The sequence below is a fragment of the Hippocampus comes genome, unplaced genomic scaffold (assembly GCF_001891065.2).
Source record: "Hippocampus comes isolate QL1 unplaced genomic scaffold, H_comes_QL1_v1.1 scaffold17, whole genome shotgun sequence".
NCBI lineage: Eukaryota > Metazoa > Chordata > Actinopteri > Syngnathiformes > Syngnathidae > Hippocampus > Hippocampus comes.
In genome coordinates this window covers 3,305,178-3,319,012 of record NW_017805002.1, presented here as the reverse complement: position 1 = coordinate 3,319,012, position 13,835 = coordinate 3,305,178, and the positions used below count along the sequence as shown (strand labels likewise).

Below are 13,835 nucleotides of genomic sequence, written 5' to 3'. Positions count from 1 at the left end.
CCCCACCCGCCCCCCATCCCACCTCCGGTTCCCTCCCGACTCACTCCTGCTCTTGTATGGACGGATAGCAACTACAGTATTTCTAGACAGCGAATATTGTTCAAGTGGGTGTTCTTGCATTCATGCTGATTTTTGGTTTGCAAATTCGGATAGACGACGAGAGTGAAGGGGGATCCGGAACATTCACCTCACCAAAGCTATCCCATGTTTACAGCTACGCAGGCTGGACACAGGTCAGCGACTCCCAACCACTGTGCTGTGAGAGATCTGATTTCACTCATTATTGAATTACTCCCCAAAAAATGTATCTGTGTTCAGATATTAATGCCAGCATCATATAGTGAAAGGCAAAACAATAAATGCTCTTCCACTAGATAGCAGAAGGTACCATTAACCTGTGTATCCACCCTTTGCATTCAGACCCCAAATACTCAGCCCCAAAATAGCTTTGTGTTCAAGTAAACATGCTGAGATTTTACACGAAGCAAATCATTTTGGGAGTAAATAGAAACAAGGTCCTATGGATGAATAAAGGTTGGGTAACACTGACATAGACAGTCTGTCTGCAATGTGCATTCTATGTTGAACAAAATAGGCTATTGTATGTCCATCTCGATTTAAAAGACTCACAAAATACACAGTATTGTAGAAAAACATTGTACAGTAATATATATTCTCTTCTTGTTAAATAATAAAAATACTGTAACATGATGCGGGAAGAAGCAATTGCGCTTTGTCAAGCTAATCCATCCATACAAAAATGAATGGCTCAATGTGGAAGTGATAACTATTTTTGTAGACCAGGTGACATCAACGGTGTGTATGAATGCTGTAAATAAGAACACGTCAGTTTCTCCCCCATTTTTTCACTAGTTCGGTGCAGGAGAAACATTTACAGCTGCATAGCAGCAGCCAAAATCCCAGCTCAATAACAAAAGTTCTTTCACACATTAAATATTTACTCCTCACTACGCAGAAGTGGCCTCTCCAATACGTTTATAAGACCGCTCTTTTATAAGAGAATTCGTCAACCAAATCAAGTACAAAGCGGTTCAAGAAAAAGGAGCCCTTCATAGAGCTGGGGGCTACGCAGCTCTGTGAATTCCTCATGTTCATGCTCTGATCGATGTTTTCTCCGAGTGGCCTCCCCAGTGTAAACAACACAGTAAGTTGTTGACTCCGCAAATGGACTCTTATTCATCGAGACTTAAGCGAGACTGCTGGAGATCAGTGGAAGGGAGCGCGTGCAGAGCCGAGCTATCTCCTTAAGAGCATCCTCAATCTCGCACCCTGTTGTCCACTTAGCAAAATGTTCAGGATGTGCTCGACTCAGAAGCGCTCAGAGGCGCACTTTAGTCATGGTGGCTACCGCGCTCATGTTGATTTTAAACTATAGATAAAACATGAGACTCACCTCCATCACACCACCACAGTTTTGTCTTGATTACTTTGGATCGAAGTTTTGAAGTGGAATGTGACAAAATTCCCCTACCTCAAGTTTGGGGAAGATAAACGATATCTACAGATCCACAACACAAAGTGGCAAGTTTAATTCAGTATTTTAGTGATGAACTGGCGCCTCCCCTAATGAAAATACAATTACTGTGTTGATGGTTTGCACTCGCGTGACCACCCCCTCAAAGCAGGATAATTTCAGCAAAGCTAGAAAAAGAGGGTTAAAAGGTATCATAGTAATTCTTGTTCGTTAGGGTATTTCAAAAAAATCATATCACAGACATGACACTAGGACTCCTTGGAACTAATTACATTGAAACATGTGCAAACACTGAATGGAAAGGTTTCCTCTTGACCAATACAAGTGACAAATAGGATTGTTTCAGGATGGTGACACAATATCCTATTGTACTGACAAATGACAAACAATGAAAAATGGAATATCAAAGGGGAAGTCAACTCAAAACTTCATAATTATATTGTGTTCTTTACACCCCACTAGTGTAAACACATTAATATTGTGTTTGTGGAATATGATTTAAGCCATAAAATCCATCCATTTTTATTTACCTCAGAAGGCAGCCATTTTGCCACTTGCTGTCAAATGAAAATGACATCACAGTTGCTCAGGGCTCAGGTAATGACCAATCAAAGCTCAGCTTGCAAATGCCACATGACCAAACTCGGAAAACAGGTGAACCATGATTGCTCATTACTCGAGCCTTGAGCATCTGTGATCTCTCTTCAGTCGACAGCAAGTGGCAACTTGGCCACAAAACCTGAGATGGATAAAATTTTTTCTGCTCAGTTCATATTGCACAAGCACAACATGAATCAGAATACAGGATTTATACTTTGCGGGGCCACATACAACATATTCTTAAGAAAAATTAAAAAAAAAACTAACATTTGAGTTGACTTCCCCTTTTAGGAAGAGAAAATACGAATTAATAATGTGTTCTTTTCTGCAAAGGTTCTCCCTGTTTGCACCACATATAGAGAAACAGAAACCAACCCTTGCTAGTCAAAATGGCACCGGCCGTCGGAGGTCCAGTCGGCTACACCCCCCCGGAGGGCGGCTGGGGATGGATGGTGGTGATTGGGGCCTTCATCTCGATTGGCTTCTCTTATGCGTTCCCCAAGTCCATCACTGTCTTCTTCAAGGAAATTGAAATGATCTTCAATGTTACCAGCAGCCAGGTCTCCTGGATTTCCTCCATCATGTTAGCGGTCACGTACGGAGGAGGTAACTACATCTTCAGATATGGGATTTTACCGAAAGAATGATTCAAACAGACCATTTGTGTCAAACTATAATGTTCTATTAAGTGTCCCCACCAGAATCAGTCATCATGAAAAACAACCCGACGAATGAAACACTTGGGCAATATTTTAAGTGGCAAAACATTTGCAGCAATTCAGGTGCAATAACTCTCTTATAATGTGTGCCCTTCATTTCATACCCATCTTCTTTTTCTTTTTCTTTTTTTTTTAAACAAGTCGTACGGGATTTTTTCACATTACACATACTGCTCTGCTAACTATAACGTATGTAACAAGTAGTTAAATGAGATTAAATTAAATGAATTTAAATGATTATATGATAAAAATGAGTCATTGTGATAATGTCATTTTGTAATTATATTGAACAATTGCATTTGCCTTTCTTCAATGGAAACTGAAACAGTGGGTATGTTGCAGAAACATTTACATTTCCTAATTTTCATCATATTATGTATGTAGTTGGATGTTGTGTACCAGCTTGCTAACTACACATTTCAGCTACAGCATAACGACTTAAATGGGGATGTCCTAAAAGGCACAAGGTGGTGATAATGAGTACTTTCAAGAAAGTACTGTTGTCCTTTCACTCTGCTTCAGTGTTGCATGCAGTACATCACACATTCACACCATGCAAGGAAAGAACTCCTCAACTGATTAAGTGCCTTGGCCAAGGGCACTTCAACAGTCCTCAGGAAGCACACTCGCATTTCTTCCAACAATTGTCTCTAAATTCCCTTATTTAGTTCCGCAGCCACATTCTAACCCTTTGAAGTTCGGATGGACTGAACCCCTACTGCTTCCAATTGCTAAAACTTCTTTTAAGACTTAAAAAGAGAAAAAAAAAAAAACACTACTTTGAAGACTCTAAATTGTCTTTGAGGTTTACAAAACATGACCGTTGGGTGAATTTTTGGATTGGCTAGATTGATTTGTACACATCCTGAATGTGTTTTGTTAGAAGTGAGGTAGGCCACTTTGATGAGATGAATGAAAACACGCAGGGCAGGTGATGATGGAGCTTTTGTCTACTCTGCATGATATTCCTCAGAGGGAGAAGAAAGATACCGGCCGTCCCTCGCAGCTATATGCTTCAGAATGAAAAGAGTTGCACTTCTCTTTATTCCGATGCGAGACAAACGGCTAAAAAGGATGAAAGTGGCCAGTTTTTGGCGATCTCTGAAAAGTGTCTAGAACGTACAGGTATTTCCTTAGTATGGCAAATGAATATGAACCTGAAAACATTGCATCACACAATATTACACCACAAACACTAATGTATGTTTTTAAGTGAAAAATGTGTTCGGAAAGTGTGCAAACAAATGAAAGCTAGTTGCGCTATGAATTCATACAATGGCATCATACATTATGTAAGAATGAGTTCTGCTAGTTAAGTCAACAATAGCTCATTTCATGTCCAATCAAATGAAACAACACATCCATCTTAATCTCTCATTCCTCATGACATCAGCAAACAGGATGTTTAACATCAAATGAATCAAAGCTGCTTATCGTATAGCGACACATTCCACCGAGAGGCTGACTGACACCGTCAATTAATGCAAATGTTTCGATATAAATATACACAGATGACAGCAAGTGGCACATTAGAAATTGAAAGTTAGCAGGGAAATGTGTTTGCAGGCACTGCGATGCTGAAGCTTTGCCTGCTTAGCACTCGCTGCACGTCAGCGGGACGAGTTCATTAAGCGACTGTTGCACACCTCTGTACTCCCTCCATTTTTGATCCATTACCTTCATAATATTCCGCACCGGTTCGTCTCCAACCTTTTTATCCCGGGCAGCTCTCCCCTCGGCCCTGCCAGGAAAGAACTCATTGATAGCTCGGAGACGGCCTGCATTACAATTTAAAGACCTTTTGTCTCGCGTGGCGCCGGCAAATGAGTTTGGACAACCTCTAAACAAAAACTGTCAGTTTCCATTTAGATGGACTGGGCAGTGTGGGGATTTGGCAAGAAGGCGATCTTCCCCGTGGGCCCTCATAGACACTCAAAGCCTCTTAGAACCCACATATGAACGAATTGCACGCATTGCATGGAAGGCCGAACGAAGTGTTCTCATGGACCATATTTTGAGCCATGGGCGGAAGATTTCTTACCACCGGTTTACAGAATCCTCACATGGCTGCAGAACCAAACACTTGTGGCTTCATTCTACTTGAATAACAGCTTAATTCTAAGAGCCCTGCATTAAAGATTTGCTGATATTGTAGCGCGAACACACTGTGTCCACAACCTCCATCCACACGTTCACAAAATAAAACACCCAGGCCTGAACTTCCCAATCATCTTTCAAATGTATTTCAAGTCAATTTCAGGAGATTCCACAAACAAATTACACCTGTCAATGTGTATGCATCTCCAAGCCAAATAAATTATTATTTCATTACAGCTCTCAGTTTTTCTGACGGATCCTATTATGAATGGAATGAAAACGCATCTACTGCAGTGCACCACTGACAAAAATGATGCACAAGTTGCTGCGAGTTTGCTTGGCCTCAGATGTGGTGCTGTGGCTCTCTTGTGGACAAAAACAGAATTGCAGTCACATCCAATCCAACTCAATACAGTCATCGTGTGCGTACTTGTTTATTTATTCTCAGGTCCTATCAGCAGCATCCTGGTGAATAAATATGGAAGTCGTCCTGTTATGATGCTGGGAGGATGTCTTTCCGGATTGGGCCTTGTAGCCGCCTCTTTCTGCAACTCTGTCCAAGCACTGTATTTTTGCATTGGTGTAGTGGGAGGTACTGTACTTTACGTTTGATTTTTTTGTTTTTTTAACCACCAATCATGCACACCTATGCCACCTACTGTTCTGAAACAACAATAGGTTGTCCAAATGCTGTAAAGCATACCGTTTTCCACAATTTAAAATGGTTCCCTTGTCGAAATAACATTTCTCTGACAATGATCAAGAATGATAGCACTTAAGCATTTATTGTCTCGCTGGCACTAGCCCATTTTGAGGGAATGGCCCTATCTCATGCAAGTGAGCAACTCATCGCATACACTGCGGAAATGGCAGGTAGCTGAGCTAAGATCATTGCGATGAGATAAGTGGCTTGTACGTGTGGAAGTAGAACCCAGATTGTGTAAAAAATAGGGCAGGACTACATTCACTATTATTCAGAAAATGGCAAACCTTTGCCCAACCTAGCTTCTAAGGAATGGGAGGAGAAAGTGAACAGGGATTATGTAAAGCACAAGTGTCAAAGTCAAGGCCCGGGGGCCAGATCTGGCCCGCCGCATCATTTTCTGTGGCCCATGAAAGCAAATCAAGCATGTCAAGTTCCATGAGGCTTGCTAAAGTCTGAACCAAAATTTCAAATTGTCATATGTAATCCACAATAACAGTCATTATTCTTGACTTCTGATTTTAGAAACTAGTTATTCATCAATTTGTTGTGTGCTGCGTATGTAATATGTGGAGGTGATCAAACGTTTATATGGTTTCCCAAAATTCATAATGGCCCTCCAAGTCAAACCCTAACTACTATGTGCCCCACGACAGAAATGAGTTTGACACCCCTGGTGTAAACTAATCGTACGGTGTGAAGACATATTTCACAAATTTCAGAAAATAGACTGGAAAAGATTAACGGTGGTTGTTAAATTTCACATTTCATGCTTGGCCAGGCCCTCCAGAGTTCCATCTTTACACCATTCAAAAGTCCCATTTTCCAAAATATGTCCCGTTTAAATAATATTTGTGATTGTGTTTTAGGTTTGGGGTTGTCCTTCAACCTAAACCCCGCCCTCACTATGATTGGGAAATACTTCTACAATAGGCGTCCCATTGCCAACGGCATTGCCATGGCTGGTAGTCCAGTCTTCCTTTCCACGTTGGCGCCTCTCAACACATGGTTCTACGACCGCTTTGGCTGGAGAGGAAGCTTCCTCATCCTGGGCGGCCTGCTGCTCAACTGCTGCGTCGCCGGTTCCCTTATGCGACCCATCGGACCGAAGCCCAAACCGGTGGAGAAGACTACGGAGCGAAGGAGCTGTTCGCAAATCATGAACAGCTTCCTCGATCTGTCTTTGTTCAAGCATCGTGGCTTCTTGCTTTACATTTCGGGCAATATCGTCATGTTCTTTGGCCTTTTCGCACCGTTAGTGTTCCTGAGCAATTTTGCAAAGAGCAAAGACATCCCGAAAGAGAAAGCTGCTTTCCTGCTGTCTGTCCTGGCGTTTGTTGACATGGTCGCGCGGCCCTCGATGGGCATTGTGGCCAACAGCAAATGGGTTCGGCCAAGGATCCAGTACTTCTTTGCCGCCTCGGTGCTGTACAACGGCGTGTGTCACGTCTTCGCCCCTATGTCAGTCGACTACAAAGGCTTTGTGATTTACTCCATGTTCTTTGGCTTTGCTTTCGGCTGGCTGAGCTCTGTATTGTTCGAGACACTGATGGACCTGGTGGGAGCGCAGCGCTTCTCCAGTGCCGTTGGCCTGGTCACTATCATTGAATGTGGCCCCGTGTTGCTGGGACCCCCTTTGCTAGGTAACCGACTCAGTCGCAAATGTTACAGTGGAACCTCCACAGTCGAATATTATCTGTTCTGTCATACATAGCATACAAGTAAAAATAGAAGTGAATCAATGTTTAATACAACCAAAAAAAGCAACACCAGTGAACTTCTGTTTATCACAAGAGTTACATTCCAGATTCACCCACAATCAGTGAAAATACAAAAAAATAAAGAGTAAAGTGGAACCTTGTAAAGTCGAAATTCGGCACCCACGGATGAAGCTATTTGCAGAACATTCACACCCACAATCACACCGAGGGAAAATTTAGAGCACTCCAGTGACCTGCCATGCAAGTTTTTGGAATGTGGGAGGAAACCGCAGTACCCGGAGAAAACCCACACCAGCACGGGGAGAACTCCACACCCCCACACCCTCTGCACTGTGAGGCGGGTGTGCTAATCGGTCAACCGCCGTGCTGCCCAACAGTAAATATTTGTATGAAAAATGCTTCAAGGCATTAAGTACACCGCTGCGCAAACTACTTATTTGCACACTGTGCTTACCATTGAAACTTCATGTAGAACCCGTCGTGAAACCGAGGGGCCCCTGTATTAAGATTTTTTTTAATTTGTATTTTTTTGGCAACATTTTTTGTCATGTTACCGCTAGTCATTGAAATTTATTTATGCAATGCAACTGATATTAAATGCTGCGCTGAAGGGCCAGACCCTGTGCTGTGTCCCAGTCAGTTCCATTGATGTTTCTACGGTTATCATGACACTTGTTCGTATTCCAAATTGTGCCAACTTTGCTGGTATTTGACTGTGGAAGTTTCACTCTATACTGTGGTGTGGACTGCCGTAATTACATCACACCCTTATTATCCTCCTCCTCACAGGAAAGTTCAAGGACATCTATCACGACTACAAGTACACGTACCAGGGCTGCGGGATTCTCCTCATCGTCTCTAGTTTCTTCCTCTTCATGGGTATGGGTCTCAACTATCGGCTACTGAGGAAAGAGAAGAAAGAGGAAGAGCGAATGGCCAGAGTGGGAGATCATAAATCCTACAGGGACATTGCAGCCAAGGTGGTTGAGTCCAAGAACACAGACACTGTCTAAGTGGTCTTATTTTCAGTCACTTTGTTTCAAGTCATAGAGATAAACCTGAAAACATCCTGCCTCATTTAGGACAAATCTCTAGTTAGCATTCACTTTTGTTTTGACCACAAAAAAATAAACATTTGTATTGTACCATCACGTGCACTTCACTGGAAAATATTTACATGCTACTACTGTATTGGTGTATATGAATAATTTTGAAATAGGGACTCTTATTGTGTCTGCTTGCAATAACCAATTGAATTCACTTTTTACACAGATTCAATATGTGCATTACATCACACAGCATGTTGTTTTCTCCTATTTTGATGTAATCATGCAGAGCGTTATTCTACTTGTATCACTATGTTGAACACAAAATGTTACTCTCCTATTTTTTTTCTTTACGGAAAATGTTCTGAAATGAGGGCATGGAGACCTCATTGCATGGTGTGCATCTTCTTGTACAGGAAAACATACTAATGTCTGACTGAGTTGCTTTACTCACGTCATATATTGCATTCACAATTACGAAGGAACTTTGCAACTTCCAAACTGTTTTTTTTTTTTTGCTTCACACAAATAAATAGAAAAGACCTACAATGTTTGTCTAGTGGATTCATATCTTGCTCATTATTACTGACTGGTTGAAGCCTTGGAAATATTGCAATTCCCCATAAATTATGTTAATGCTGTGAAAGCATGAAGTTAATTGAGCATTGGTTATTGTCCTTATAATAACAATCCCTCTATGCCAATATGCCACCTAACTGGACGGTTAGTGAGGTGGTGCCAAGACCTCATAGCTTTTCTGTTTGAGTTGGGGTTTGAACCTGGCCCCGGCCTTCTTCTGTGGAGTTGGCATGTTCTACCCATTCAACTTGTGTGTGTTTTCTCATGGTACTCTGGCTTCCTCACACATTCCAGAAACATAGGAAAAGATAGGAAAACCTTTATTGGTCTCGCAATGGAGAAATTCCCAATTCATAGCAGCAAAGTTATGAATGGAAGAAGTAGAACAACAAACATGCATGTTAAATTCAGTGAAGACTCTAAATCAAGGATCTCCAAGTCCAGTCCTTGGGAGCCCCTGTTCAGCCTGTTCTCGGCTGGATTGGGGCTCCCGAGGACCAGACTTGGAGACCCCTGCTCTAAAACAATTACAAGTGTCTGCCTAAATGTTTTTGTCCATATGCCTTATGCGTGATTGGCCAGCAACCTGCCTAATAACCAGTATAGAAAACGGCTGTATGGATGGCCAGCGACCTGCCTAATTCATCGGCATTGAAAATAAATGGATGGATGGACGGATGGATGGCAAGTGGATTTTTACAGTACAATGTAAATTCTGAACCAAATGTATATTCTAGGGCATGGGCAATGTATGACTCTTCCATAATCTGTCCCACCGGGCATTTACATTATTATTACATTACAGTCCTACAACATTTGTTGTATGAAATTGAAATGTTTCCCTCAAATTGGTTAAGATGTATTTGTTCATTATTAATCAATTTATTTAATTGAATAATGGATTTCACACACACACACACACGTGTATGTGTGTATATATATATTTTTTTCAATTGGGGTATCACATGTTTAATGTTTAATTGCATTTGATACTAGGTTTATTAACCACGATTAGAACAGTGAGGCAGTTTAAATTCATGCATTAAAAATACTGTACGCTTGTTAACAAGTGTGCTTCCCGCGAGCCTTACGTTAAGTATGCTCCTCATTTGTTTTTAAGCAGACGTTAATGTGCCGTCGCCATTTTGTAAAATTAACTGACTTCGCACACAAACGTTCGTGAGTTGTAGGTAAGAAACGAGTTTAAAAACGCTTATTTTTTATGTTGTTATTGACAGTTATCTGATTCTGCAAGTAGTCACGAACAAGTAGCGGCTCTGGATATCAACGAGCTAAACATTTCACTCATTTTTTAACAACTAAATGTATTGTCGCCAACAGCATCTGTTACTTTGTCTTGAACGAGCTCCGAAACAATGCTTTCGTCACATCTAAAGGTGAGCGCTCATTACATTTACGCTAAAAAAAATAATGTGAATATGTACGCCTGATCAGTATCCCCTGCGAGGCAGTCATTCAGGCGTTGGACTTGATTCCTAGATGGCCAAAGACGGACGGTTCAACTTCAAACTTTTGGTGCCACCAAGGGTGAATAATTGCAGCCAGGTGTCTGCGGTTAAACCCCAAGAGAGTGTCGAGAACAGAGTTGAGCTGGTCAGTACTAAGTATTTATAGTTAAGTACATTTTTAGGTGTCTGGTAATGTAGTTATTATATACTCAGTATATATTTTTCTGACAATGTTTGAGTTAACTCTTAAAACAGACTTAGTTTGTCAAAATATGTTCATGCATTTTTGTCAACAACGGAAAACAGACATAGATCTCAATCACTGTTGAGATTTTGGTGATTTGAGATATTTGGGGCTGATAAAGCAGGGGGGGGGAAATTAAAACATAGGGGAACGTGAACCAGTAAGCAATGACGATGGCAACATAATTGGAGAAGCGAGATATTACCAATCCATTGATCTCGTCAGCTACAAGAATGATTTATGGTGAATGTGCAGTGTCCTCTGTCCACCTACAAACCAACAGCTGCTGGCCTCTGAAAATTCTGTCTAATCAGAAAACACATCCCTGTATAAGTGAGGCATGTTTTTTTTTCAGTTTTCAATGGCTAGTTTAGCGATTTTCTGTCATGATCTCACGATGTTAGCAAAGATATTAGACCATGTTTTGTTTTTTCTCATTGTACAAATTATCAAAGTAAAACTATATGCTTTTTGAATTTTATTTAAGGAGTTGAATCAGTGCTTCTACTTTTTGCAGTCATCATTTACTGAAGTAGTTGTACATCTACGTTAGGTATATAGTGTGTGAGAGCTGTGTTCACCATGGACATGTGGCGTATTGAGAAAATAACCAATATCCCCCATTGCTCTGGAAACAACTTGCATCTACGGTGGATATAAAAAGTCGTCACTCCCTTTTTCAAATACCAGATTTTTGTGACATTAAAAAAATGAGATCAAGAAAAGTAATTTCAAAGCTTGTGCAACCACATAATCTCAGTTGTTTATTTTTATTTCCCCTCTCAAAAAGATTACCTTTGTTTTCAATTAAGTTGTATAGATTGTAAGACATAATGGTGAAAACAAATATTTGACATAATTTATCTTGGTGTAATTTTTAATAAAAAGTGTTATTTTTAAAGTTTTTTATTATTGTTTTTTTTTTTTTTTTTAATCACAATTTTTTGCACTTGATCAGGAGACCTTCTCTAACCCACACAACACACCTCACCTTTGACAAGCGTGTGGTTAAGACCAAAAAAGAGCTTTGAGAAATTACATGTGGGTTTAGGTTTAGTTTAGTTAGTTCACTTTTTTTTTTTTTTTTTTTTTTTAAATTTTTTTTTTTTTTTTTTTTTTTTTTTTTTTTTTAATCACAAATTTTTGCACTTGATCAGGAGACCTTCTCTATCCACTGTACATGTATTGACCTACTGCTTTTGTTTAGGGCCCCAGTAAATATTTTGTGACAGACCAAAACACGCCAGCCCTCAGCAAAAGTGCTGTCGCCCCAACTAAACCAATCACACAAGGTAATGTCTACCGCGGAACACACATCTTAAAGATGAAGATGCACTGCGTCAAGTTTAAAAGTTGTATGTTATTTGTGTCCTTAAAAGATTGCCTCAAGATGACAGTGGCCCCAACAGAGAGAGTGGAGGTAATATATATGTAAAAAGTCACCAGCCTCTAAATCTACAATGGTGCAAATGTAAATGCAGTGCCACAACTGCTTGGTGGTGCCCCATTAATTCTAGTGTTGCAATGTTTGCTGCACTGCATGAACTTGTTATGCCACTGACGCACCCTGAGTTAATCTATTGCAAAGTATTCAAGAAAAATAGTACAATTTATACAACAGTATGGAGCCTTGGGTTGGGTATCAATTCTTGGGAATCAATTGGAACTGGGAGTAACCTTCCGATTCTGCCAGAGTCATTCACATTTAAAATTCCAGTTCCCCGTTTCGATGCCCCATCTCCCGAATGGAATAAATTCACAGCTGCGAACCACATGCACATGCACACGGCGGCAATCCAAGGTGTGGCTTAATTTTGTTCAAATAAATGAGCAGTCGCCTCACAACACTTTCAGTGACATTACAGGTATTTTGTGCAAAGGAGGTCACACGACCGGTAAAAGTTAACAGTGCTATGGATGACGAGCAGAGACTGCACCAGACTTCAATCATCTTACATGAGTAAAACAACGAAGGGAGATATGGCCATTTTCCTGAACATGAACTATGTAACTATCTGCTGCTATTTTGAAATGGGTTGCTAAGATATTCTGTTTTGCTTCTATACACCAAGTTAGGTTAGCCCATCAGTGGGAGCAACCTGTATACACTCATTTTCAAATGTGTATATGTATTTTCTGAGGTTTTCAAAAATAATGCTCTGTTGTGAAAGTGGAACCTATACTCCGGTGAAAAGAAAATGAAAAACAAACAATTCAGGTTTGATATTAATACTTTGTTGACAAATTGAGAGGATTTCATCCAAAAATAGCTGATTAGCTAGGCCATTTAGGCCGGGGTGTCCAAACCTTTGCTTCCAAGGGCCACATATAGAAAAACAGGAGGCAAGGGCCTTAATGTTTATTGATGTATAAAGCAAAACATAAATTTTTCAGTATTTGTGGGTGGTCAGTGGTCTTACCAAATGATGTGTTATTGGTTGAAAATGAAACAGTGAGAGATGTTAAACTTCTTATCTTCTCCTTTGTTTGCCACCCAGTGTGTAGAAAGCAAATGTTCAGGATGTGCCATATTTTCATTTTAGTCTATGCTCTGGGCTGCTAAAAAAATGGATAGCCATGGTTTGGACACCCCTGATTTAAACCACGCAAACGTTTTTTGACCCTGGCCCCTAAAAGAATTGGAATCAGGAGTCGTTGGGAACTGAAATGGAAACAAGAAACCAGAACTGGAATTCAAATTAAAACGATCATGCCCAACCCTAGGGAGCCTGTCTAATGTGCGCCACAACAAGCGCACAAGTCATGCACACGGAATGGGGCCGCACTGTAGTGGGTACCACAGCATGATTCGGCGGCTGTACATATAAAATCTCATTTATGGCCACCAAAATCCTCGGGCGATCCCTGGGTAAATAATCTGGATCGAATGTTCCACAGAGTGACTGTGCTCCTGGACAGCTTTGTTCAAAAATGTTTGATGAGGTGGAGAAAATCAAATGCTGGAAAGTCAAAGTGGACTCTGATGCTGCGCAAAGCGAGAGGAAACTTCAGGAGAACAAAAGAACAATTGAGACTCAGCGCAAGGCCATTCAAGAGTTGCAGGTGTGTGCCTTTTGAGGCAAATACGGTGCATGTATTTGTGTCATTTCATATTGTGTGAGTGTGTGCTTTACAGTTTCAAAATGAAAGTCTAAGCATCAA

General features: G+C 40.7%; 2 protein-coding genes across 2 annotated transcripts in view; both read left to right on the top strand.

The window, feature by feature from the left end:
- Positions 1-8,922, top strand: part of slc16a1a (solute carrier family 16 member 1a) — a 10,290-nt gene extending 1,368 nt beyond the window's left edge. Inside the window, exons 2-5 of the mRNA XM_019855980.1 lie at positions 2,429-2,701; positions 5,360-5,503; positions 6,484-7,257; positions 8,125-8,922. Coding sequence (XP_019711539.1) covers positions 2,485-2,701; positions 5,360-5,503; positions 6,484-7,257; positions 8,125-8,348 — 1,359 coding nt within the window. The 5' untranslated portion in view covers positions 2,429-2,484 and the 3' untranslated portion in view covers positions 8,349-8,922. The remainder of the gene's footprint in view (positions 1-2,428; positions 2,702-5,359; positions 5,504-6,483; positions 7,258-8,124) is intronic.
- Positions 8,923-10,080: 1,158 nt separating this feature from the next.
- Positions 10,081-13,835, top strand: part of sycp1 (synaptonemal complex protein 1) — a 28,336-nt gene continuing 24,581 nt past the window's right edge. Inside the window, exons 1-7 of the mRNA XM_019856187.1 lie at positions 10,081-10,150; positions 10,302-10,357; positions 10,461-10,574; positions 11,881-11,965; positions 12,053-12,093; positions 13,572-13,736; positions 13,810-13,828. Of these exons, the coding sequence (XP_019711746.1) occupies positions 10,337-10,357; positions 10,461-10,574; positions 11,881-11,965; positions 12,053-12,093; positions 13,572-13,736; positions 13,810-13,828 (445 nt within the window). The 5' untranslated portion in view covers positions 10,081-10,150; positions 10,302-10,336. The remainder of the gene's footprint in view (positions 10,151-10,301; positions 10,358-10,460; positions 10,575-11,880; positions 11,966-12,052; positions 12,094-13,571; positions 13,737-13,809; positions 13,829-13,835) is intronic.